At 41.3% G+C, this 26,176-nt stretch overlaps 1 protein-coding gene across 3 annotated transcripts in view; it reads left to right on the top strand.

Annotated features, from left to right (window-relative positions):
- The window catches only part of Gk (glycerol kinase), an 82,039-nt gene that overhangs the window by 13,336 nt on the left and 42,527 nt on the right, over positions 1–26,176 (top strand). For 2 of the 3 annotated variants that reach the window (XM_050131855.1, XM_050131857.1), the window contains exons 2-6: positions 6,576–6,649; positions 7,515–7,621; positions 16,029–16,106; positions 22,138–22,221; positions 25,310–25,386. In XM_050131855.1, coding sequence (XP_049987812.1) covers positions 6,576–6,649; positions 7,515–7,621; positions 16,029–16,106; positions 22,138–22,221; positions 25,310–25,386 — 420 coding nt within the window. The remainder of the gene's footprint in view (positions 1–6,575; positions 6,650–7,514; positions 7,622–16,028; positions 16,107–22,137; positions 22,222–25,309; positions 25,387–26,176) is intronic. The other variant, XM_050131856.1, reaches the window with a different exon arrangement.

The following is a 26,176-nucleotide window of genomic DNA, read 5'->3' as shown; positions in this document are numbered from 1 at the left end:
TTCTCAATTGAGGCTCCCTACCCCCTGGTTACTCTGGCTGTGTCAAGTTGACATAAGACTAGCCAGCATACACTGAAGAGGTCCTGGAAAATCTGATCCTTAACTCTTCGTCAGTATTGCCCAGTGTGGCTCTCACCTGGTAAATATGAGTGCAGTGTATTGGAGCCGTGGGTTCCGGTTGGTAATGTCTTCTGGCATTCATGTTAAAACTCTGTTGTCACTTCATTTTTTGAAGAAATTGAGGATGGAAGCTGAAGATCAGATGGGATCTGCAGGTAGGATCTAATCTGCGGGCTCAACTAGAGGCTGTGCTGTTCCTTCTGAACCCCTGAAAGCTCCTAGAGAAGCCATAGCGTGGTTTGAAAATGCTGGGCCCCGATCGCCAGCGTTTCTTCTTACTCCCATAACCTCGCTGTGCTTTGGCTTTGTTTGTTTTTCAGAGACAGGGTCTCCTGGAGCCCAGGCTGACCTCAAACTCATTCGTTTTCTGGCCTCATCCTTTCAAGTATGACAGGTGGAATTACAGGTTTGACGATGGCTTTTGAAGTCAGTTTGGGGAAAACCCAGTAGCAATCAAGCAGCCCTCCCGACAGTGGGTCATTTATGTGAAGTTAGTTCATACTTCCACCATAGAATCCCTTAAGACTATTCACGTGAGCATCGACCTATGTGAACAATAGTGACTGTAGACCTCCTAGCCTTATGTGACTATTGGTCATTTTTATTTTTTTTTCTTATTATTTCTCTCCCTTCCTTTGGTGGTCTGGTTCTCACTATGTGTTTGAGGCTGTCCTCATATTTATGTCAATTTCCCGACTTCAGCCCTCTGAATGCTGGGGTCATGACCATGCTGGGCTTAAAAAGGGGTATCTCCGTCATTTCTTTTTGCATGTGTGTGATGTGTGCATGGTGTGCATGGAAGTGCAGGGGAGCCCGTGCCCATGCATACACATGCAGAAGCAGGAAGAGTACATGTGCCTTGCTCTATTGCTTTCCACTTCATTCCTTTCAGACAAAGTCACTGAGATGGAAACTTGTCATTTTTTTTAACATTTTTTTTTTATTGAGAAAAGGAAAAGAAAAAAAAGTTTCCGCCTCCTCCCAGCCTCCCATTTCCCTCCCCCTCCTCCCACCCTTCTCCCCTCCCCCACTCCCCTCCCCCTCCCCCCACTCCTCTCCCCCTCCCTCTCCTATCCAAAGAGCAGTCATGGTTCCCTGCCCTGTGGAAAGTCCAAGGTCCTCCCCCCTCCGTCCATGTCTAGGAAGGTGAACATCCAAACTGGCTAGGCTCCCACCAAGCCAGAACATGAAGTAGGATCAAAACCCCTTGCCATTGACCTTGGCTTCTCATCAGTCCTCATTGTTCGCCATGATCAGAGAGTCCGGTTTTATCCCATGCTGTTTCAGTCACAGTCCAGCTGGCTTTGGTGAGCTCCCAATAGATCAGCCCCACTGTCTCAGTGGGTGGGTGCACCCCCCGTGGTCCTGACATCCTTGCTCGTGTTCTCCCTCCATCTGCTTCTCATTGGGACCTTGGGAGCTCAGTCCAGTGCTCCAGTGTGGGTCTCTGTCTCTATCTCCATCCATCACCAGATGAAGGTTCTATGGTGATATGAAAGATATTCGTCAGTAATGCTATAGGATAGGGTCAGTTCAGGTTCCCTATCCTCAGCTTCCCAAGGGACTAACTGGGGACATCGCCTTGGGCTCCTGGGAGCCACTCTAGGTTCAAGTCTCTTGCCAACACTAAGGTGGCTCTTTTAACTAAGATATGTGCTTCCCTGCTCCCCTATCCAACCTTCCTTTATCCCAATCTTCCTGTTTCCTCAAGTTCCCCCAATCCTCCCCTTCTTACTTTTCTCTCCCTGTCCCCCCTTATCCCCAACCCACCCCACCCCCAAGATCCCAATTTTGTCCCCGGCAATTTTATCTACTTCCCTTAGCCAAGAGGATAACTATATGTTTTTTCTTGGGTTCACCTTCTTCTTTAGCTTCTTTAGGTTCACCAGGTATACACTCCGTGACCTTTATTTATGGCTAGAAACCAATTATGAGTGAATACATCCCATGTTCATCTTTTTGGGTCTGGGTTACCTCGCTCAGGATAGTGTTTTCTATTTCCATCCATTTGCATGCAAAATTCGAGAAGTCATTGTTTTTTACCGCAGCATAATACTCTAATGTGTATATATTCCACACTTTCTTCATCCATTCTTCCATTGAAGGGCATCTAGGTTGTTTCCAGGTTCTGGCTATTACAAATAATGCTGCTATGAACATAGTTGAACAAATGCTTTTGTCATATGATAGGGCATCTCTTGGGTATATTCCCAAGAGTGGTATTGCTGGGTCCAGGGGTAGGTTGATCCCGAATTTCCTGAGAAACCGAAACACTGATTTCCAAAGTGGTTGCACAAGATTGCATTCCCACCAGCAATGGATGAGGGTACCCCTTCCTCCACAGCCTCTCCAGCAAAGGCTATCATTGGTGTTTTTGATTTTAGCCATTCTGACAGGTGTAAGATGATATCTCAAAGTTGTTTTGATTTGCATTTCCCTGATTGCTAGAAACTTGTCATTTTGACTGGGTTGACCAACCAGTGAGCTCCAGGGATACGCCAGTCTTCACCACCGATGCTGATGTTAGAGGCACATGAAGTCATGGCTTGCTTTTAATATGACTACTGGTTTTCTAATTCAGGTTCTCATATTTGCACACCGAGTACTGTTACACACCTAGCCATCTCCCCAGCCATTTTCCCTACTACGTTTTAGAAAGATGATTTTACTGAGCTATTTTCCCAGTCTCCTCCAATCTGTAGGAAGGCTCTCACACTTTAACCTAGCCTGGCCTGGACCTTACCTTGTAGCTGAGGCTACCTTCAAACTTGTGGCTAGTCTTCCGGTTTTAGCCTTCCAAGTCCTGGGATTACAGGTATACGTTACCATACCTAGCTTCTATCCCACCATTTCTAACTGTTTGTTTGTTATTTACTTTGAAACGGGATCTTAGTAGGTAGCTCTAGCTGCCCTGGTACCCGCTATGTAGACCAGGCTGATCCCAAGCTCAAAAGAGGTCTACCTGCCTGTGCCTCCCAAATGCTGGGATTAAATGTATGTATCACCATGCCTGGCTATTGATTTATTCAGACAGGGTCTCATGTAGCGAAGTCTGCCCTTGAACTCTTGATTTTTCTGCTTCTACCTCCTAAGTGCTGGAAGTGTAGGTTTCTAAGTCTATACCACTACATTTAGATTTACACAGTTCTAGATATCAAACCCAAGGTTTATATCATGCTTGACAAGTATTCTACCACACAAGTTACGTCTCCCTAGCACCATACCTTCTCATATTATCCATCATTTCCTTTGTTTCCTCCTTTTTGTTTGTTTGAGATGTTTATTTATTTCTGATGTTCTCCTGGCTGACTGGAAACTCATTATCTAGATCTCCAAGACCAAGCTCCCCTCAAACTTGTAGCAGCCATTTTCCTGGCATTGATTTCCAGTTTATTAGTACATATGCGAGCCACCACACCTGCCTCTGCTATTTCTTTTCTGATAATTTTTCTCCAAGTAAGTACTTAGAATATAGAGTGTCTTTTTTCAGACCGTCACCAGTGTGCAAGGTACTATCTGTGTCCTGGGGATATATCAATAAATAAAACATGGGCAATTGAGCCTACATCCTAGGCACATACTTTAGTACTGAGTTGTAGATCATAAGATATGAAATGAAATTCGGTCAGCTTGTTTTTTTATGATGTTGGGTTAACCTTTGATTTGTAAGATATTTATCTCCTCAGGGAACTTTAGAATTTGCCGTCTTGCTTTCTATTTATCACTTCTCCAGAAAGGCTGTTGTGCGTCACATCAATGGAAGAAAGCAGCTCGCCAGAGAGTATTTTTGCTTTGTTTGTTTGCTTTTGAGACAGGCTTTCTCTGTAGCTTTCGGGCCTTCCTGGAATTCACCCTATAGAGCAGGCTGGCCTCGAACTCACAGAGATCTGCCTGTTGCTGCCTCCAGAGTGCTAGGATTAAAGGCATGTGCTACCACCGCCTGGTTCTATTTTTTGCTTTTCTTAGTGTGCATTGAACAGATGTTTTCTCTCCCAGGAAACTGAGGCATGGAACTACTCTCTGAACTAATTAGAAGTGAACATTATGCTATAGTTACAGTGATTTGGAGAGTTCATTTTAGTTAAATTATGAATTCTTACTCTCAAACCATAAGAAAATTGGACTCAAGTACAGGCACTAACTGGAAGAAACAATCTGTAAGAAAAAAGATCTTTAATTTTTTTTAAGTGCTTATTTACTTTACTGAAATTGTGGCCAGTTGTGTGGTTTCTTTATTAGCTCTCAGCCCTGGTTTTAATGTTTTATATCAAGGGTCTGCAATTTATGACACAGATGCCTGGTGGATGAGGCCTCCATTTAACAATTTCTCTCCCTGCTGATAGGGCTCCGTTTTCCTGTTAAAGAGCCTGATAAAGGCACCACCGAGTCTCCCTGTGAAGGAACTCACAAGTACCAACCCTGCACGAGCATCTTTCTTCTCATTGAAGATGCATGAGGAGTGGAACCTGCTGTGACCATCAGCATTATCTCACCCTTCTTATTGTTCTTGGTTTTTCTATTCACCAAGGACATCTACGTTATTAATTATATTCATTTCTATTTTGTACAGAGCCATTTTTGATTTATTTAGGAATAAAGAGCTGGGTTTTTTGTTTGTTTGTTTGTTTTCTGAGACAGGGTTTTTTTGTGTAGCCCTGGCCGTCCTGGAACTCGCTTTGTAGACCAGGCTGGCCTCAAACTCAATGATCGGCCTGCCTCTGCCTCCTGAGTGCTAGGGTTAAAGTCATACACCACTACTGTTATTATTATATCATTATTTTTTTGGACCCAGCTTTGTTATGTAGTTCAGGCTGGTCCCAAAAGTCGTGGCAATCCTCCTGCCTCAGTCCCTAAAATGCTGAGGTTACAAGTGTATACCACCACAACTAGCAGAAATTACCTTATTAAAAAATATGTTTCATTTTCTCAGGAGAAATTCTTTTAAATATGTTTTAAAATTTATTCTTTGACACATCCAATCATATGTGTCGTGAATTTCAGTTGTTTTCACACCCATTGCCCTTTCTTCTCTTCCTCCATTTTCTGCTGGGATCCTTCCGTCGAAGAAGTTCTGTTCTTACTTATCCCTTTTATTGTATCTGTGACCTACCGACTTTAACTAAAGTTGCTTGCCTGGGCATGGGTGCTTCTGCAGTCTGTCAGGGAGGGTGGTGCCCCTCATGAGCCCCTCTCCATCTGTGATGAAACACTGCTAGATCAAATCTTGTGTAGGTTTTGTGCAGTAAGTACAACTATCATGGATTTATAAGGGTAACAACCATGTCATGTCCAAAAGACATCCTTTCGTGCCATACCTACTCATTCTCTGGCCCTTGCATTGTCTTCATCCCCTTTTCTCTGATGGTCCATGAGCCGTGGAGGGATGATATAGATGTCCTCTCATCCATCATCACTTTTATTCTTGACCCTTTGCCCACTAATGAATCTCTGCATTAGCCACCACCCACAGCTATGAGAAGCTTCTTGGAAGAAGACCGAGAACAGCACTAATCTGTGGGTAAAAACATGCATATATAGAAGGCGGCTTAACACGTCCAATTACCAAAACAGTAGTAGTAGGTTCTCTGCTGAGCCTACATCCATCCCAGCCATAGATGCCTGACCATGTTTGCAAGACCATCTCAGGAGAAATTCTTTCATTTCTCGTTTTAAAAAGATGTATTTATTTTTATTTTATGTGTATGGGCATTTTGCCTGCATGTATGTCTGTGCACACATGCATGCCTGATGGCCATGGAGGCCACAAGGTGTCAAATCTCCTGGAACTGGAGTTGCAGAAGGTTGTGAGCTTCCATGTATGTGGGTATTGAGAATGGAACCCAGGGTCCTCTGGAAGAGCAGCCAGTGCTCTTAAATACTAAACCATCTCTCCAGGCCTTGTTTCCTTTTGTTTATAGTTTTTATAGACAATATGTCTCATTGTAGCTCAGGCTAACTTCAAACTCTGGATTCTTCTACCTTAGCTTCTTGAGTACTAGGTGAGATCTCAGATGTGAGTCCCCACCATTTCTGATGTGGCACTGCAATTTTTGAGATAGATTTTTATTTTGTGTGTGTGTGTGTGTGTGCGCGCACACACATATTGTTTCCTCCATGTATTCGCTTAACAAACACATACCTTCAAAGTGCCCCCTAGTGCACCTACACACACCCACAAAGTTGGAAGTACAGGAAGTTAAGAGCCATCTGAAATAGCTGCTGGAATTGAAATGGGTCCTCCGGGAGAACAGCAAGTACTCGTAACCACTGAGCCCATCTCTATAGCCACCCACATTCCAATGTGTTATGATTCTGTCTGAAGAATAAGCCAAACGTCATTGGTGGCCCTTCCATCTGATTCATTGTTTTTTATATGTTCCTAAGAACTTCATTGAGTCATTAACTTTAAACAGATTTCATAGCAACCTACATAATTATATTGATGTGTTTTTCAGGTTTTCAATTCAAAAACAGCTGAACTTCTTAGTCATCATCAAGTCGAAATCAAGCAGGAATTCCCAAGAGAAGGGTATGTTTCTTCATTTACTATGTAATGGCATGTCACATTGATTGGTTTCTCTTATCGCATGCACTCTGTGGATTGGCATAGTAAACTTAGCCAGACACTGTCTTGAGAGGACCTAAGAGATTGGGATTGGTCAAGAGATGAAGTTATGATGTGGTAGTTCAGAAAAAAATGTCTGAACAATGGGTGGCTTAGGAATTCAGCAATGGAAAGTAAAGTGTAAGAAATTTATGTAATACAATAAAGGCGTGTTAATTGCCAGAAATTTTGCATTGACTCTGAAGTCATTTATTACTAATAGTGATAAAATGATTACTTTTTAGGAGTTTTGTTTTGTTTCCTGGCTTTTGGAATCAGGTTAGTCTCGCTTTCTAGACCAGCCTGGCCTAGAACTTAAAACAGTCATTCTGCCTTAGCTTGTCAAGTGCTGGGATTTGAAGAGTGAGCTGCACCTGGCTAGTGACCATCCTTAGAAGGATGGATTATTATTATGTGAAGAATAAGAAAAATAGGAAAATGTAAGGGCAATAGTTTTTTTAATTCCTTTAGAATGTAGAATATAGATATGCTTTGCTTTCCATTTTTTTTAATTATGTATACAGTATTCTGCCTGCATGTATGCCTGCAGGCCAGAAGAGGGCGCCAGATCTCATTACAGATGATTGTGATCCACCATGTGGTTGCTGGGAATTGAACTCGGGACCGCTGGAAGAGCAGTCAGTTCTCTTAACCTCTGAGCCATCTCTCCAGCCCTCCATTTTTTTCTGTTATGTGCTAGGCACAACTAATAGGTTAACTTATTTGTGGAAACATGTTAGGTTTGTAGTGACTTCTTGGAGACTAACACATTTATCCTTTTGTTCCAAAGATGGGTAGAACAAGACCCGAAGGAAATCCTGCAGTCCGTTTATGAGTGTATAGAGAAAACGTGTGAAAAACTTGGACAGCTCAATATTGACATTTCCAACATCAAAGGTATTTCAGTTGAGTATTCTCATCTTCTGGTCCAGCTCTGCTGATCCCTTTCATTAATTTATTCTTTCAGCTCACAATTGAATGTTTATGCACTGTAAGCCTTTTTTTGTGAGAACTTGTGGGCACAACAATAAACAAGATTCAGTCTCTGTTCACGCAGATATTTTATTCTCATGAAAACAAAGAAAAACAAATGAAGACAATACAAGTTCATTTCAGATACTAACGAATTCCACATGGGAAATTAAAACATGATAGGGTGTGCCTACAAGGGCTTACTTTAGATTAGGTGGCCGTGGGAGGCTTGTCTACTCTGAGGAGGAGATTATTTTACTGACATTTCAAGGGGCATGAGGGATTAGCCATGTGATGGGAGAAACATCTTTGAAGAAAAAAAAAACTGCACATAAAGATCCCAAGGTGAGACTAAATGGAGGTAGGCTAGGGCCACCAAGAAGACCAACATGTTCTAAGAACAGTAAAAACAAGTTGAGCGGATAGAGTGGGGAGGTAAGGGGTTTAATGGCGCTGAAACTGGAGAAATCAATGGCATCTTGTTGACCGTGTTTTGGAGCTTGAGTGTTGGTTTTCGTGTCAGAGGCAGCAGTTAGAGACAGTTCCATCCCTGGTGTGTAGAAAGTGAACTGTGGTGGGGAGACCACTGTGAGGCGTCTGTAGAAGAGGATGCTGGCTTGACTGACAGCGGTGGCAGAGAAGCAAGGAGGAAGGACCAATACTTCTGACTGGTTACCTACCAGGGTAGGAGAGAGAGTAGTGCAGTGAGCAGTTGGGCAAGGGGAAGAAATGGGTCAGAGATGATGCTTCAGTTTCTGGTCGTTTTTGTTTTCTTTTGTTTTGTTCTATCGGGTTATGCATTGCTCCTAGGTATGTGGGAATGCCTTCCATTGAGAAGAGAAACACAGGGAGAAGAACAGATCGAGGGAATAGTTTTTGAAATCCAAACACGTTACTTATAGGATTTCTATGAAATCACTGCCTGAAAGTATGAGTTTGTTGTAGATCTCCCTATGAATTCCTAGTTTCTGGTAGAATACCTATGCTTGCTTGGCTGTTTATTATTTTTGCAGGGACAAAAAGTTACTTAGCTACCCAAGGTTGCTGGAACATTGTATAGTGTGAAACTCAATGTGGTCATTGCTGCTTCTTGTCGTTTATAGCTTGTATTGTGTTCTTGAGATTTGTTTGTTTGTTTGACTTTTATTGAAACAAGCACTAAATAAGTCTGGCTTGGAGTTTGTTGTGATTCTCCTGCTCTTCCTTTCTAAGTACTGGGATTACAGGCATGCACCACTTTTCCCAGTGTGTGTATGCAAACACACATTTAATTTTTAATTACTATGTATTTATTTACTTAGGTAGTTTGAGCCCCAATAGAAGGAACCATAGTCCATTTTGGTGTTTTGATTCATATCCTCTTGGCTTCAAGACTTAGACCATGCTCCTAAGATTTTTGTCCTAAGTAGATTTTTTTTATTGCTTTTGTTGTTATTATTATTGATTTTCTGTTGCCTTTGATTTTTAGACATGGTCAGTCTATTGCAATGAAGAGATGACAGCAGCAATTCTTATAAAGGAAACCATTAAATTGGGAGTGGCTTATAGGTTCAGAGGTTTTGCCTGTAATCATTATGGCAGGAAGCTTGGCTGCATGCAGGCAGACATGGTGCTGGAGAAGGAACTGAGAGTTCTACATCTGGATCAGCAGGCAGCAGGAAGAGAGATACAGAGGCCTGGCTTGAACATATGAAACCTCAAAGCTCGCTTCCAGTGACACACTTCCTCTAACAAGGTTGCACCTACTTGTGCCACTTCCTATAAGTCTGTGGGAGCTATTTTCATTCAAACCACCACATTTCACTACTTGGCCCCCATAGGCTTGCAGTCATATCAAAATGAAATATTGCATTAGTCCAACTTCAAAGTCCCCTTCCAGAGTCTCGTACATTATCAACACTGCTTAAAAATTCAAAGTTCAAACTCTCTTCTGAGAATCATGACAGTCTCTTCCAAAAACGAGGAAAGAGAGCATAGTGAGTAAATATTGGATCAAAGCAAGACTTAAAACGAGCTGGGAAAATCTCCAAATTCAGCATATCCATGTTTGATGTCAGAGCGTTCTTCAGATCTCCAAATCCTTTCAACTTTGTTGACTGCAACATACGTTTTTTTCTTTTGTGTTGGTTACACTCCCTGTTACCAACTCACCTTGGCAGGTGTCTTATGGCGTTGACATCTCCAACATTTAATTGTCTCCAAGGTAATCCAGGTTTCACTTTCACAGCTTCATACAAAGGCTTCTCTGGACTTCCATGCAGGGGCAGCCCTGACACACACATGACCTCAGTGACTTCCCTTAGTTGCTGGGGAAGATTCCATAGCCCTTTCTTGTATCCTTCACTCTAAGCCAAAACCGTGTGACCAAATCTGCCCAATTCTGCTGCTTTCTGGGGTAGGAACATGGCCTGTTCATTCAAATACGTTTTCACCAACTTTCTGATTTTGGTAGTTTCATTCATTGCCTCAGTTTGGCTGTTCTGAAACTTGAGCTATAGACCAGACTGGCCTTGAACTCAGAGATCTGCCTGCCTCTGGTTTCAGAGTGCAGGGATTAAAGGCATGTACCATCACATGTGGTCATCAGCTTTTCTTAATTATTTTTCATAAATTGGAAGCTTAGCTGGGTGAGGTCTTGTCCTGAGGTCACCAATCACTTTATTTCATTTAGGATGGGGCTTTTTTTTTTAAAAAAAAAAAACTTATCTTCTTGGGCACTGGACTTAGTCTATTACACTTCCTGGTACTCCCTTTCTTTTTAAACTGTATATTTTGTATACAGTTTACTTGTTCAGCTTGTTCATTTTCATTATAGATCTGCGTAGGTGTGGCCAGGCCATGAATAGTCACACAACATGGTCAATGGTAGGTTGTTTGGAAAAGTCCTCTGCCAAAGCTGTCTATAACTCTTCAATTTAACCTCAGGCCGATTTTTTGCACAAGGGCAGAAAGCATCTTTACCAAAATATCACAAAATATTTTCTAGGCCATATCCTAACAGTCTTCCCTGAAACCTCTTGAGCTGAGCAAATCATCCTTAGCACCACTGTCTTCTATGTTCCTACTAGTATGGCCCATTTAACACCACTTAAAGCATTGAACTGCTTTCTTAATCCAAAGTCCCAAACGAACTTTTCCCTAAATGAAAGCACAGTCAGGCATATCACTGCAATATTCCACCCCTTGTACCAGCTCCTGTCTTTGTCCTCACAAAAATAAAAACAGGGTTTTTATTGCTGTGAAGAGACACCATGAGCACAACTCCTATAAAGGAAAACATTTACTTGGGACTGGCTTACAGGTTCAAAGGTTTAGTCCATTGTCATCATGGCAACACACAGGCTATGATGCTAGAAAAGAAGAATTCTGCCTCTCCCTATCTCTGCCTGCCAAGTGCTGGGATTAAAGGCATGCGCCACCATGCCCCACTATTCTTACATCTAAATAGAAGTGCAGTCACCAAATTTATGTGAGCTGTATATCAAAATGATTGCTATTCTTTCTTTGGGGATATTCTAACAGTCTGAAACAATATGAATAATTAATCAGTTCTCACTAGTGCTCAGTTGTTAAAAGAGTCATTACCTCGGAGGCAAAAATAAACTTCACAACTTAAAGAGATGTTTAATATAGAGTCCAGCATAACTTACCCTGGCATTGACATTGTTCTACCTTCTTTTTTTAAAAAAATATTTATTTATTTATTATGTATACAATATTCTGACTGTGTGTGTGTCTGCATGCCAGAAGAGGGCACCAGACTTCATTACAGGTGGTTGTGAGCTACCACGTGGTTGCCGGGAATTGAACTCAGGACCTTTGGAAGAGCAGGCAATGCTCTTAACCATGAGCCATCTCTCCAGCCCTGTTCTACCTTCTTGACAGATAAGGTGGGATGCAATATGGTGGCCTTCTGAGAGCACTGGTATACAGCTCTTTCTGGGTTTTCTAGGGTATGTGAAGATGACACACAGTTCCTCACCAAGTAATTTGTATTGCACTTGAATAACTGGTCCATAAGACTTAAACATGTATCTGTCTCTTCCTCCCCCTTCTTCCTCCTCCTTCCTCTTCTCAATATTTAGTCCTGGCTTTCTTGGGCCTCTCTATGTAGAGCAGACTGGCCTCAGACTCATAAACACCCACCTGCCTTTGCCTCCCAAGTGCTGAGGTTAAAGCAACTATCTTGTTGATCTACTGATTTGTCCAGTATATAAGTCATACCAAGTCAAAGTGATTCTTTCCCGGCATTCAACAGTCTGTAGCTAAGGATGAGGACGTCCCATAATGCCTGCCATACCAGGCCAGGCACGCTGCTAATAATTTCCCCAGATAATTTACCGAATTGTTATCAGAAAGGCAAGATTTGCTTTCTTATGTAGAACTATAGTAACAAAACTATAAAAGCTGTAAAGGGTCAGCAGTCACCTAAAGCAACTTCCCTTCACTGCAGTGGGGAACTAGGACCATAGGACATGTAGCTGTTTGCTAGCAGAGGGCTTTAAAGTACTGCTTTTATAATGCTTGGACCAGTTTTCTCCCTGGGCCACATTGATAATAATCTCACAAAACATTTCATTTGTATTTTCTACGCAACAAGTACATGAGCTTTGCCAGTGGAGAGCAATATCATTTAGTCTTATCTAATAATCATTAACAGAGTTCATCATATCGGGTTATATATCATTCACAAATTCCTGACTCATTCATTTTAGTTATCTTCATCTATCAAAAAGTACATGCTTCAAAGTTGTGTGTCATCCTTCATGTCTGTAGTCTCAGCACTTGGGAGGCTTAGGCAAGAGGAGTGCTTGTGAGTTCAAGGTCAGAGTGGTCTATGAATTGAGACACATTTATTTCTTAGACACCCTCGCCATATTTTTTTTTTATTTAAGCTACAGTGAAGAATGCCTCCTAAATTAAGAAATACTCTCTAGTTGGATAGCACATTTAAACCTAAAGCGGGCCCGTAGCTGCTCTGCCTGTGTTAGGCAGTCAGGTTTGCCTTTAATGGGACTTTAGGAGTCACTTCATAACCAAAATTACAATGCCAGATGTTCTCTCTAAGTGATGGGCAAAAACTTTTCCAAAGACGAGGCCATGGATCTTCAGGAGTTACATTCTCAGCAGTTATTTTGGTGATAGGATAAAAGAAAACCTCTACATCTACTCCTTCACCCTAACACACAAATCTCCGTCACATCTTACACTTGTGAACCTCATGATGGACTCAGAGAGGCACCTTTTTCTACAAAATAATATTCCACTAGTTTCCATATCTCGTTTCTAATTTTCTAATATACATGTTGCATGTAAAACTACACAGTTTTTTGGTGGCCTGAGAAGCAGAAAGGGTTTGATTTTTTTTTTTTTTTTTTTAGAAAAAGACTAGCTATGTAGCTGGCTTTGAATTCACAAACTCCATCCTCCTGTCTCAAATTCCTAAGTGCTGTGATTATAGGAATATACCACCATACTCACTGTGAAAAGCTTAATACGTCTTCCCACATGGTGCTTATAGTAGCAAGAAGGCTGTTTTTGTAAAGGCCTTATTAGTTTTCTCTGTGCATTATCAGTTCTTATTCCAAAATGCGTTACAATGATTAAATAAAGCATTATTTAATGATTTTAGTGCTGGGGATTCTATGCAGGGCTCTACCCATGATAATCCATGAGCTATATCCCTACCCTGTTTTTATTTTGGAAAGGATTCGCATCATCCACAATATGGTCTAGACACTAATTACTAAGACTTCAAGAATTTAAGAACAAAGACTTTTTCTAAGTATATCTTCTTAATTGTGGTTATAACTTTTTGTTCATCTATATGTATGTGTGGCTTTATGTTTGTCTGTCTGTCTTTGAGATAGGAGATAAGATCTGGCTATGTAGTTCAGACTGGTCTGGAGCTTGCTGTGTACTGAGACTGGCTTCAAACCCATAGCCAAGCCAGTCTCCCAAATGTGTTGGAATTTAATCACGAGCCACCATGCTAGGCATTGGCTGTTAGATTTTAAATAGTTTAATCGTGTTACTAACAGTCACTGAACAGAAAACAAACCCCTTAAAAATATTAGGTAAAGTCTAAACCCTATTGACATAAGACCAACACATTAGTTTTTATTTATATGAATGATTATATCTGTAAATACATTCCCATGAGGCCAAGAAATGTGTATTTTGTGTGTGTGTATAGCATTCATATGTGTCTGAATGGTGCGTACTATAAGCCTGAATGTGGTACTCTGCAAAAGAAAGAATTAAAAAGTAATGATTTGGGCAGGTTAAGATGGCTCAGTGGTTAAAGGCTCCTGCTGTCAAGCCTTACAACCCGAGTTCAAGTTCCAGGCCTTACATGGTGGGAGGTAAGAACTGAGTCCTGCAAGTTGTTCTCTGGCCTCCATATTCAAGCCCCCTTCTTAATAAGTTATATATATATATATATATATATATATATATATATATATTACATATATATTATAATGTAACTTAAAAATGATTTTAGGGTAAAACAACAATGGATTGAGTCACAGAAAAAGCTCACTGGCTTTGCATTAGACCTGTGCGCAGTAATAAAGATAACTGTGGCCCAAAGAGAATCCTGAAGAGCGATTCCGTGGACTTTGGGTGTCTGCAAGGAAAGCAGTTTTACTTGGCACGGAAGAATGAAATTAAGACAGAGGAGAAAGAGGGAGTGGTTAGAGAGAAATCCTGGACCAAAGAATCGGATGGAAATAGCTCTAGATTAGAGTCTCAATATGAGTCAGAAGGAGCCAATAAAGAAAGGTTGTGTGACGGACATGTGACTGGAGGGGGTTGTGACTAAAAAGAGCAGCCAGCTGACTTACAGGGAAATCAACAATGAGGAAATGGACTCTTAGTTGGGAATTCCCTGTGGTGCCACCTTGTGAAGTTTTCATTTTAAAGCAAATATCACTTTCGCAATATTCCCCTGTAGCCACCCATTGCTGGGCTCCTGCTTTTGTGCCCTCTGAGATGCTCAGTTCAGTCTCATTGTCTGCGACAGTCACTGTACTCTGTACTCCGTGCTGATGACGGCAGCACCTCTGAGGGACCTTTATTCAATACTTAGTTCTACCAGACATTTGCTTTAATGTGTGGGGATGTCTTATTAGGCGGGGACTTTGAATTTACAAGAAATAAACCTCCAAGGAGAAAAAATAAGGGGACTCTTAAGATTGGAATTTAAACAGCAGCTGTTTGGCTTTGGTGAGCCTAAGGGCTACTGAATATTTCCTTAATATTTCTTTTTCTTCTTATTATATTTTTGGGGGTTTTTGAGACAAGGGCTCTCTGTAGCTTTGGAGTCTGTCCTGACACGCACTTTGTAAACCAAGTCGGTCTCAGACTCACAGAGATCTACCTGTCTTTGTTCCCCAAGTGCTGGGACTAAAGGCATATGCTACCACTGCCTGGCCTAAATTTGTAAAGACAGCATGTGGTGGGGTGGGGTGTGTATATACCATGACGTGTGTATGCAGGCCACAGGACAACTTTACAGAGTCTTTGTAGTTCGCCTTTCCTTTATCTTGATTCCAAGGATCAGAAACTTAAGCCATCAGACTTGTGTGGCAAGTACCTTTACCCGCTGAGCCATCTCACTGGCCTGGCTAGAGACAGTGCCTCATGTAGCCCTCAAATTCCCTATGTGGCCCAGACTGACTGTGGCTTCTGGTCCCTCTCTCACTCATCCTCCCAAACACTGGGGTTGGGGCACACATTCCTACTGCCATGCCTGACTGTAGCGGTTTTCCTAAAATGATGCATGCACATATGTACACATATAGGAAGGGAACTTTCTCGTAACCAGTAGTCAGCACATGAGTTAGTTCATTGTTGCACCTAATCATAAATTAGTCATTGTAAATGTGTGAAGTTATTACTTCCCTTGAGACAATTTGGAACCTTTTCTTCATAATGATATGGATCCATGTCATCGTGTGCTTCAAGTGAAGTAGGAGGATTCTGTAGAATTAAAAAACTGTACATTGCATGCTCATTTTTCCCAGGGGCATTTAAGGAAAAAAAATCAGATACCGCTACAAATATTCCAGATGGAAGGCTGAGCATGGTGGCATATGTCTTTTATCATGGCAGGCTGGAGGCAGAAGTGGGAGTGTGTAGGGGAGTTGGTCTCTGTTAACTCCAAGTCAGTCTTGGGACTTCCAGGCTCCATAGTGAGACCCTGTCTCAAAAAAAAAAAAAAAAAAATCGCAAGTTTTTAAGAAGTGTTCATTGTTCCTGTTATCCTGAAGTAATATTTAACATGTTTAATTGTCTCCTTCTTTCTGTTTTCACTTTCTTGTTAAAGCCATTGGTGTGAGCAACCAGAGGGAAACCACGGTGGTCTGGGACAAGCTGACTGGAGAGCCTCTCTACAATGCCGTGGGTAAGCCATCATGCCGAGGTGCAGCACAGGGCCTTGTTCCATTCGCAAAGGTGTTAACACGCAGTCATCTGACTGGAAAACCATATGTTCATGTTTCCTGTAATCTGAGGAGGTGGGCGGCAGAGTTCTTTTAAACTTTTCAGATCATAGTTATTCACATGTTGAATTCGCTCTCTCCGTTGCTCTCTCCTTCAGCTGACTGTTTGTATCATATAAGAGGGTGGGTAATTCCAGAAGTGTTTGATGACCCCCCCACTGTGTTTCTGCCATCTAGAAGAGATCTTTCTCCCTCCTATCTTGAAAATTCAAAATTGCAAGTGTTCAAAATTATCTATCAACTATCTGTATATTTGTACTTTCTACCTAAAAATTTGAACTCAATTTATTAAGATAAATTATCCGAATTTTAGCTGCTTCTGTTATAGATTTAATTGGTTTTTCAGGGTATACAAACCTCAAATGTCTCGAGCATCTTACTTTCGGGTGTCACATCTTAGATGTAAATGTCTGAGAAGATGCTAGTATTATCCTTAGCCCGTGACAGGTGCAAAGCACTAAATGATACTGCTCCTTCCAAAAAGGAAAGTTGTGCTCTACATCTGTGACCATTAAAAGATTTCTGTCACAAGTAGCAAATCATGCTGGCTGGGACGGCACATGCCTTAAATGTCAGCACTGAGGCAGGAAGATCGTCTCAAGTTCAGAGCCAACCTGGCTTACATGGTGCATTCTAGGTCCCCTAGGGCTGTAAAGGAAGACTCATTCAAAAACCAAACAAAAATGAAAAGAAACAGACAAAATGAGAAAAGAAAAGCTAATAATGTAATTATTATAATAAGTTATAAAGAAGGGAAACAGTGATTTTCAGAAAGAAGGAAAAGGAATATGAAACAGGAAGGGGAAGCAAATAAACATAAACCTAAACACGTCTATGGTAAAGGACAGGATGTTTCTGCGCGGTGAAAGCTATTAATTGAAACTTGTAGTTGGTTCCTGAGAGAGTGCAGTACAAATGAAGAGAAGAAAAACTGGCAAGCCATCTCAGGCTAGGTGCGACCGTGTGCCTTACCCTGGAGAGTTCACAAGCAGGACGGAGGTGACCATTTTGTTCTTTGAGAAGCCCGCTCTCTAGGTTGTTTCTCTTTTCCTTAATGCCTCTTAGCACTCACTGTGCTTAAAATGTGCATTACATCCATAACAGAACCCCAACCCTGTTTCACAGAAGACATGATAGAAAAATTTTAAGAAGTAATTTGAGTTTGTGAGAACGGGAGTTAATTAGGTAATATTAAAGGAGGAAAATAGCTTTTTGCTTTATATGAGATATTAAATTTCTGAATGAAGCTATTTTCTAGACAACTAGAAATTAGATTGTTTTGAAAGTTATTTATTTATTGTTTTGAAAGATTTGCTTGAAAGCTTTTCTTCCATGTATTTATTCCATTTATTTGGTTATTCTCAGGAGAAGGCAAGCCTGTATTCTGTGGCAGGCATGTGGAGGAAAGAGGAGAACTGGCTGGAGCCAGTTTTTTACTTTCACCTTGTAGAGATCAAGGCTCAAACACAAGTTGTCAGGACTAGGACCAAGCGCTTTTTCTCCCCTGAGCTCTCCTGATGGACCTTGCTTGTTTCTAAGCCAATGTTTTATGTAGTCCATGCTGGTCTTGAACCTACTCTGTAGCTAAGGATAACTTTGAAATCCTGACCTTCCTCCTTCCACCTCCCGAGTGTTTGGTTTACTGGCATGTACCAGCACACTTGGCGGTAAATTGCTTTCAATGCAGATTTGAAAATTCTCAGCACAGATATGTTCATCTCAACTAATTGTGGATGCTTTCATTATAGGAATGAATATACAATGAAATTCAAAAGCGTGGCTAGATATCTGTGTATGTTCCATGTTCTGTGGTGGCCCCTAAATATATCTCAACAAACCAAGGAGGCTTGTCATTTACCTTTGTGTCACAAGTTAAGAATAGGAATTTGTGTGATGTGTCTAATATCCACTTATGAATGAGTACATACCGTGTTTGTCTTTCTGTGTCTGGGTTAAGGAAACAAGGAGAACCCTAAAAGAGACATACATGGATCCCCTGGGATGAGGAAGTAGACAAGATCTCCTGAGTGAATTGGGAGCATGGGGAGGGGAGAGGGGAGAAAAACATGAGGGATCAGAAAGGTTGAACTGGGGGAAGGACAGAGAGGGAGAGCAAGCAAAAAGATATCTTGATTGAGTGAGGGAGCCATTATATGGTTAGTAAGAAACTTGGCACTAGGGAAATTCCCAGGAATCCTCAAGATGACCCCAGCTAAGAATCTAAGCAATAGTGGAGAGGGTGCTTTAACTGCCCTTCCGCTGTAGTCAGATTGATGACTACCTTAATTGTTATCATAGAACCTTCATCCAGTAACTGATGGAAGCAGATACAGAGATTCATAGGTAAGCACTGGGCTGAGCTCCTGGAGTCATAGAGAGGGAGGAGCAGTAATATGAACAAAGGGCTCAAGACCGTGATGAGGAAACCCACTGAAACAGCTGACCCGAGCAAGTGGGAGCTCAGACTCTGGACTGACTAAACTAGGCCCTCTGAATGTGGGTGATGGTTTTGTGACGTGGACAGTTTGTGAGGCCACTGGCAGTGGAACCAGTATTTATCACTAGTGCATGAACTGGCTTTTTTTGGAGCCCATTCACTACAGAGGGATACCTTGTTCAGCCTAGATACAGGGGAGAGGACCTTGGTCCTGCCTCAAGTGAGGTAACAGACTTTGTTGACTCCTCATAGGAGGCCTCACCCTCTCTGAGGAGTGGATGGGGAGTGGGTGGAGGAAAGTTGGGGGCAGCAGGAGGACGGGAAGGAGAGGGAACTGGGATTGGTATGTAAAATAAGATTGTTTTAAAAATTTCAGAAGAGTAGGCATTTGGGAGCTAGAAGACATGGAAAGAGAACTAGAGGATAGAAATGAATCAGAAAGAAACTGCTTCACCGTTACAAGGTTAGATTCTTCCTCCAATCCATTTCATCTAGGGAAACATCAAAGTATTATCCATCCATATAGGTTTCAGCTGAGAGTCTCATCATGGTATTAAATATTTAGCAGCTTTATTCAAAAGGAAGATCAGATGGGATTAGTGTGAACAGAATCAGATTGCCCCATGGATTTGTGGTCAAGCTTCTTTGGCTTGTTTATATCATAACTTGATGTGTGTGCTTTTCATTTGCTCTATGTTCATTCAGGCTGCTAGAACCAAAATACCATAGACTCGGTGGCTTTTTCAGCAGATTTGTGTTTCTGCTAGTTGTGGACGTTAAAAGTTCGAGACTGAGAACAAGGTGCCAGTTGATTTGGTCTTGTGAGGGCCCCCTTGCCTGTCCTGTGTTTTCATACGGAGGAGAGCAGAACGCAGGGTAGCAAATTCTTTGCAGCCTTTTGACAAGTGCACTAATCCCCTTTCTGAGACTCTGTGGTTGACCTAGTCATTTCCCAAAGGCTTTCCATCTTAATTCCTTCAAGTTTGGGGCTTAGGAGTTCGCTATGATTGTTTTCTGTTATATTCAGTCTGAAACAGTCATGGTGGTACATTGATCCAAGTACTTGCTTGGGGCATGGAGCCAGGGAGATCAGGAGTGTTCATATATATTCAGTCTACATATTGCATATATAGTGATGTATTTCTCAGGGCAGCCTAGGCTATATGACTATAAACAAAACAACAAAATCAGCTCCCAACAGTCTTTTTTCTTCCTTTTCCTCTTCCTCTTGTAGAGCTCCGTCACTCTAGCCAATTCTTCTCATTTTCCTGTTTTTACTCAACTGAATTGGATAACTGACGAACAATATTATGAACGGGTGAATGAGAAGAAAAGTTTATATTTTTCTTTTTAAAATTGCCCGAGGTGGCTCATTGGGTGCCTACTGACTTGCATTTGAGGCCTGGGATGAATGTGTGGAAGGAGAGAACCAACTTTGCAAGTATCACATGACTTCCACACACATGCTGGGCACACGCACGCGTGTGCGCACACACACACTGAATGTAAAATGTAATAAAAATGAAGAGAAAGTCCCTTTCGTCCGGCCTTCTTTTTTCCTATATGTGTGGTAAATAGTGAATATGTTTACCTCTAGTATAGTAATGGAGAAAATAAGATATAAGAGTCGTAGGATTCAGCCATGGCATAGGTTTATCCAACAAATCAAATACTGATAAAGGCTATGCTTACTTGCAATAAAGCTGTGTGCTTACTGGTATCTTTTCCAATTGTGAACAGAGGTGAAAATTCAGTGGGTCCCATAGCTATATATAACCTACTGCTAGATGTCCATATATATATATATGTATATAAATTCTTTTTTATTTTTAAATATTTATTTATTATGTATACAATGTTCTGTCTGTATGCCTAAAGGCCAGAAGAGGACACCAGACCTCATTACAGATGGTTGTGAGCCACCATGTGGTTGCTGGGAATTGAACTCAGGACATTTGGAAGAGCAGGCAATGCTCTTAACCTCTGAGCCGTCTCTCCAGCCCCCTGTATATAAATTCTTATCTATATTAGCCTTAGTAAGGTATACTCTATTGCAGTATCTAAGGAGGACTGTCATTTTGCTGCACTACTTCTCAGGCACTCAAGTCTGTCTTGGCATTTTGGCTTTTATGTACTAACAGCTAAAGCTGATTTCAGATTCTGCATGCATATGCATTTGTATACATACACACACACACACACACACACACACACACGGAAGGAGATGAATAATTAATAGGTTTTAATTTTGCTGCCTTTCCTACTCACTATTTTTTTTTGGCTCCATCTGTTATTGAAAATGTCATCAAATGAGGGGCATAGTCTCTTCTCCCTTGTATATGACCTTTTAACCAGCTTAATTAATGGCTTACCTACTGGCATTTACAATTCTTACATCACTGAAGGGGAAGAAGCCAGTAACATTTCGTAAACCTCTGATGGTCGTTGCTTATGGTGTGCTGGATAGCATGGAGCCTCCCCTTCATCTTAGCACACTACAAACAGACCAGGCCATACCATCTCACAGGAGATGGATTTACTCTGTGCTTAGCCAGCCAGATATAGGTGATTCCTAGGGATTTTTTCCATTTTCATTTTCTTAGATGTGTTTAGTGCTTCTTGTTGTGGTGGTTAGCCAAAATTGTGCAGATTTCTGATTTATTATTCGATTTCCTCTAAAGATAATGGTATCTTCTGTACTGTGTATATCACTCAAAAATGGCTCATAGAGATTGAGGCAACTACATTTTTTTTCATTCATAAAACTCTTTTATAAGGGCAAACTAAATATATTAGATGTGACTTTATTCACACCATCCAAATTATTTTGTATACTATTCATTGGATGGTCCGGAGCATTGAAATTTCTATTTACTTAGTCTAAATAAGGCCATTAATACCTTTTAGAAGGAGTTTGTATAGTATTCTGCACTCCATAGAGTTTATTTCCCCACTATATATTATTTTATAACTTTAAGAATTAGCAGTTCCCTATTCCCAGTAGACAGTGCTGTTCCTGTCTGTGGGAAGGATTTTACTTCCAGCAACCCAATGAGAAAAGTACTTTCTTGGGGTTGTACCTTCCCAAGATAGCTCTTTCATGGCCTGCAGTAGAAGACCACAACAGGGACTGGGGCATGTTCTTTGAACACCCCCTGAAAATGTGCTCTCATGCATGATTTGAGTTCAGTGGTTTTTTTTGAACTAAGATGCACGTGTGTTGCCAAGTGGGGAAGAATCTTTCTGAACAAGAAACACATACTTCCATGTCTTCATCCACATGGAAAGTGCTACCGAACCAGACATTCCGGCTAGATTTCCTTCGTTCCCTTCTGCTCCAGGTCTCTTCCATTTCTTTTTCTACATCTACACGTGTAGAAAACACATTCCTGCTGAGGAACTTGCCCAAGTGATCTATCGTTTCCAAACAAGCGTGCATAGACCTTGAACCTGGCTGTCTCTAGCATGAATTGCCGTTATTTCTCCTAATGCTCCAGCTGCTCCAGTTTCTCCTGGCTCTTCAGTTCCAGTTGCCGTTGTCCCCTCTGGCTCTCCAGTTCCAGCTGCTGGTTCTTCCTCAGGTATTGGTGCTCTGGCTACTGCTCCCTTCCCAACCTTCCAACTCAGACGTGTTGGGGGAAATTGACTGCCGCTGCCAGATCTGGATCTCTCACTTCTTTTGATCTCAGAAATGACCTACACAAGGGGCTTAGTCCTCCAGCTTGGGGGTCTTCTTTTTGGCTTTTTGATCTCTTATTCTGCAAATCTAATTCTGCCATCTTAGCTTCTATAATGAGTTTTCTAATTGTTTTGTTCGTAATTCCATTAATTTTGAACATTTGTGAATTGCTTTGGTAGTATATCAACAACCACTGACATCTTTTTCTTTGCCATTTGTACTAATTCATTCCATATACTCTAATTGCCATATATTCTCTGGTTGTAAGAAACAAAGTAAATATCACGGCAGCGTTCTGCAATCCTGGAACAGTGGAAGGACAAGGACTTTAGATGCCATCCACTCCAGTATCTTTATTTAATATGTAGGGGATTTGGGACAAGATGGGTTTGAAAAATTGTATAAGTCACAAAGCTTGTTGATAGCAAAGCCAAACCTAGAACTTTGGTTTCATGATTCTACATTCAGTGTTTCGATTCTTTGAAGTGAGGATTTAACTCTGTGGATACCACTGTTGTCAAGCATAACTACAAGCCTGGTTAACTAGTCTTCGTGAAAGAGCAATAAAGTCAGTGGCCCACTGAGATTCCTAGTGCTACCGTATTGTCAGCGTTTGATTTGGTTTTGAATTAATTATTTGGAGCACATTAATACTCTAATGAACATGCCCTGTGAAAGATGTACATCTTTATTAGTATTGTGTTGGAAAATTTGGAATACTCATAGAAAAGTACTTAGGCATAGGCCTGGCCCAAGGTAGTTATAGTTAGATAAGTTTGAAGTTTTCGAGGTGGCTCTGTTATGCTTCCTAAGAAAGAACTGCCGCTGTGGAGTTCTGGTAGTGGTTTTTGGAAAGGAAGGCACTTACTTAAAGACAAATTTGTAGGTTCTCTTCACAACTCTACTGTCCCAGAATCGTGGAGTATGGGGCCTATCCTTCAGCTCCCCAGTAAGTGTTGTGTCCATTGAGATGCAAGTCAACAAGGGGTGCTGGTGTAGAGTCAGTGGAGAGCATTTGTCTGGCCTTTGCAAAGTTCCCTGTTCCATCTCTACCCCGTCTGGGACAGCCAGGGTGGAGGGGAGGAGAAGGGACAGAGTGAAAGAGGAAGAGCACCAGATGTAGGAGGTTTATATTATCAAAGAGGAGGCCAGAAAGCTCCTCTCTTCTGAATCCTTCCACTTTCCCCAGTTACTCTTGTTAATCCAATAATGTCTGCTAAGGCTGCTTGTCTGTGAGGAAAGTCTACTTTTGTCAACATCACGCAGTACTGTTACTATGTAAAAGGTAGCTGACTCGCCATGACTGATGGATGATATTGCTAAGGGTTTGTGCCCTGACATTGTTAAAGAAAACTCAGCTCCAACTTAGTCAAGTGAAAAAAAAAAAAAAGCAAGTCAATTTTTGCTAATGGATCTAGCTACCCAGTGGTAGCTTAGTTTAGGCGTTGATTGGTTCTGAATACAGAGGGTCACCGGTGTCCCCCTGAAGTCTATCTTTTTGGAGGTGGCTCCTGACATGATAGACTCAGATCTCCCGTCATGAAAATAGCAGGCCCAAATCACTCGGTGCCAAATGCAGCTCAGAGAAATGACAATTGAAGGCTGAACATAAATTTCAGTTCAGTGATTTGGCCAAGGAATCCCTTGTAAGAACTTAGAGTTCATACCTTACCCTGGAACTTGGGATAGGGAGCTTTCTTATTTAAACCGCATGGCTAAGGATTATGGAACTCTAAATCCCCAAAGGGAATTTGAGATGATGCTTCTGGGGTCAAGAGGAATAGGTGCTGGGCACCAAATGCAGATCTTACCTTTAGGCCTTCTATTTTCATGGGTTTTACTCTCCTCCTATTTTCTTGGTTGTCATGTGCATCATTTGCTTCCTGCTTTTTATACCGAGAAAAACCAGTATTGTTTCCTGGTCTCCAGCTTAAATCTCATGGGAATTAGTACTATCAAAATGAAGCTCAGAGCTATTTAGATAACTAGAATTTATAGAAATTTATTAGAGGAAAGAACTGATTTTAAATGAAGAGATCAGAAAAACACAGTTAAACAAATCAAACTAGGTACCTGCAGCATTCAAAAGTGTAGTGTGCAAGCTTGCATTATTTTCCCTAGAGTCCTTTAAATAAACTGTTGGCCTGAGTTCTTTTCAGGAAGCATCTGAGCATAGTTAGCATCCTAAAAATACTCATATACTATGAGTAGATTAAAAACTATAAAAGTTAAATACAGTAGACCCTGTCTCTTAAAAAAACATAGCAAAGCTGGTGTCTGATCACTTATGCAGTCTATTTTACACTTTTTAGTGCATTCTGCTCCCCAAGCTTCTGCCCCAAAGCAAAATGAGATATTTTCCACTTGGAGGTCAGAAAGCAGATAACAGATATTTATAAAGAAAATGGTGGTCCATTAAAGTAGAGTTTTTCCCCGTGTAGTCCAGCAAAGAAATGGATTGTAATTAAAGAAAATCCTTTAATGATTTCAGATCTTGCATCCTTCAAAAGACTTTATTATAAAGAAGCCTCCCATCAGGTTCTCTGCTTACTTAGTCCTTGTCACCGTCTCTTCTCCCAAGGTTTCTAAGACATCTATTTTATCCTGAGCTGTGCATTTTGCACTGCCAACTAGCCTGCCCGGCTTTTAGGTCTTCTCGCCACTTGTGTGTTTAGAAAATCCTTACTCTAAATACTTTCTCATAGTTTTTTTTTTCCTGTAAAAATAATGCAAAATAAAAGCCTAAGGTTTGTATTGGTCCTATAATTTGGTCTGTAATTTTGCATAAAAGCTTTCAATTCTCCTCTGTAAATATATTTTCTTCTAACAGTATGTCTATTCATTTCTAATTTTCTAATTTCTATCCTTTAAAATCTCTAGCATTTTAATTGCTTGTGGAAACTAATCAGTCTCTTATCTGTGTCAGTGATTTCACTAAGTTCTCATGCTTATGAAGTTCTTTATATGTATTGTTATATTTTGATCTATAGTGTGGCTCGACCTAAGAACCCAGTCTACTGTTGAGAACCTTAGTAAAAGAATTCCAGGAAATAATAACTTTGTCAAGGTAAGAAATCTCTTCAGAAGCGCACTGTAAGAATGTGTATTTAAAAAAAAGTTCACCGATTTCATGAGACAGACTGTCTCAGTCTGACAACCTGTGGTACAATGGTTATTTTATACAACTTATAGACTATTTCTTTCAGATAACTGTGGTCAAATCAAGCCTTCACCTGTCTTTCTTGTTCTGTGGGGAAATGAAGTAACAATACCCCAAGAGGACAGACTGGTAGAGATCATATTGTTCCAGTAGCTTAAATCATATTCCCCAAGGGGTCCTTCCTTCCTTCCTTCCTTCCTTCCTTCCTTCCTTCCTTTCTTTCTTTCTTTCTGGTTTTTCGAGACAGGGTTTCTCTGTGGCTTTGGTTCCTGTCCTGGAACTAGCTCTGTAGACCAGGCTGGTCTCGAACTCACAGAGATCCGCCTGCCTCTGCCTCCCGAGTGCTGGGATTAAAGGCGTGTGCCACCATCGCCCGGCAGGGGTGCTTTCTTTAATTCAGCCATACTTTCAGAATGTACTATCGGAAACTCACCAAGGCCAGCTGGCCTGGGTCTGAAAAAGCCTGGGTTAAAACCAGTCTCACTGAACATAGTGGACAATGAGGACTACTGAGACCTCAAGAACAATGGAAATGGGTTTTTGATCCTACAGTACCTATTGGTTTCGTGGGAGCCTAGGCAGTTTGGATGCTCACCTTACTAGACCTGGATGGAGGTGGGTGGTCCTTGGATTTCCCACAGGGCAGGGAACCCTGATTGCTCTTTGGGCTGACGAGGGAGGGGGACTTGATTGGGGG

The sequence above is a fragment of the Alexandromys fortis genome, unplaced genomic scaffold (genome assembly GCF_014885135.2).
Source record: "Alexandromys fortis isolate MF-2015 unplaced genomic scaffold, M_Fortis_MF-2015_v1.1 scaffold_385, whole genome shotgun sequence".
NCBI lineage: Eukaryota > Metazoa > Chordata > Mammalia > Rodentia > Cricetidae > Alexandromys > Alexandromys fortis.
This window is presented reverse-complemented; position numbering and strand designations above follow the sequence as displayed.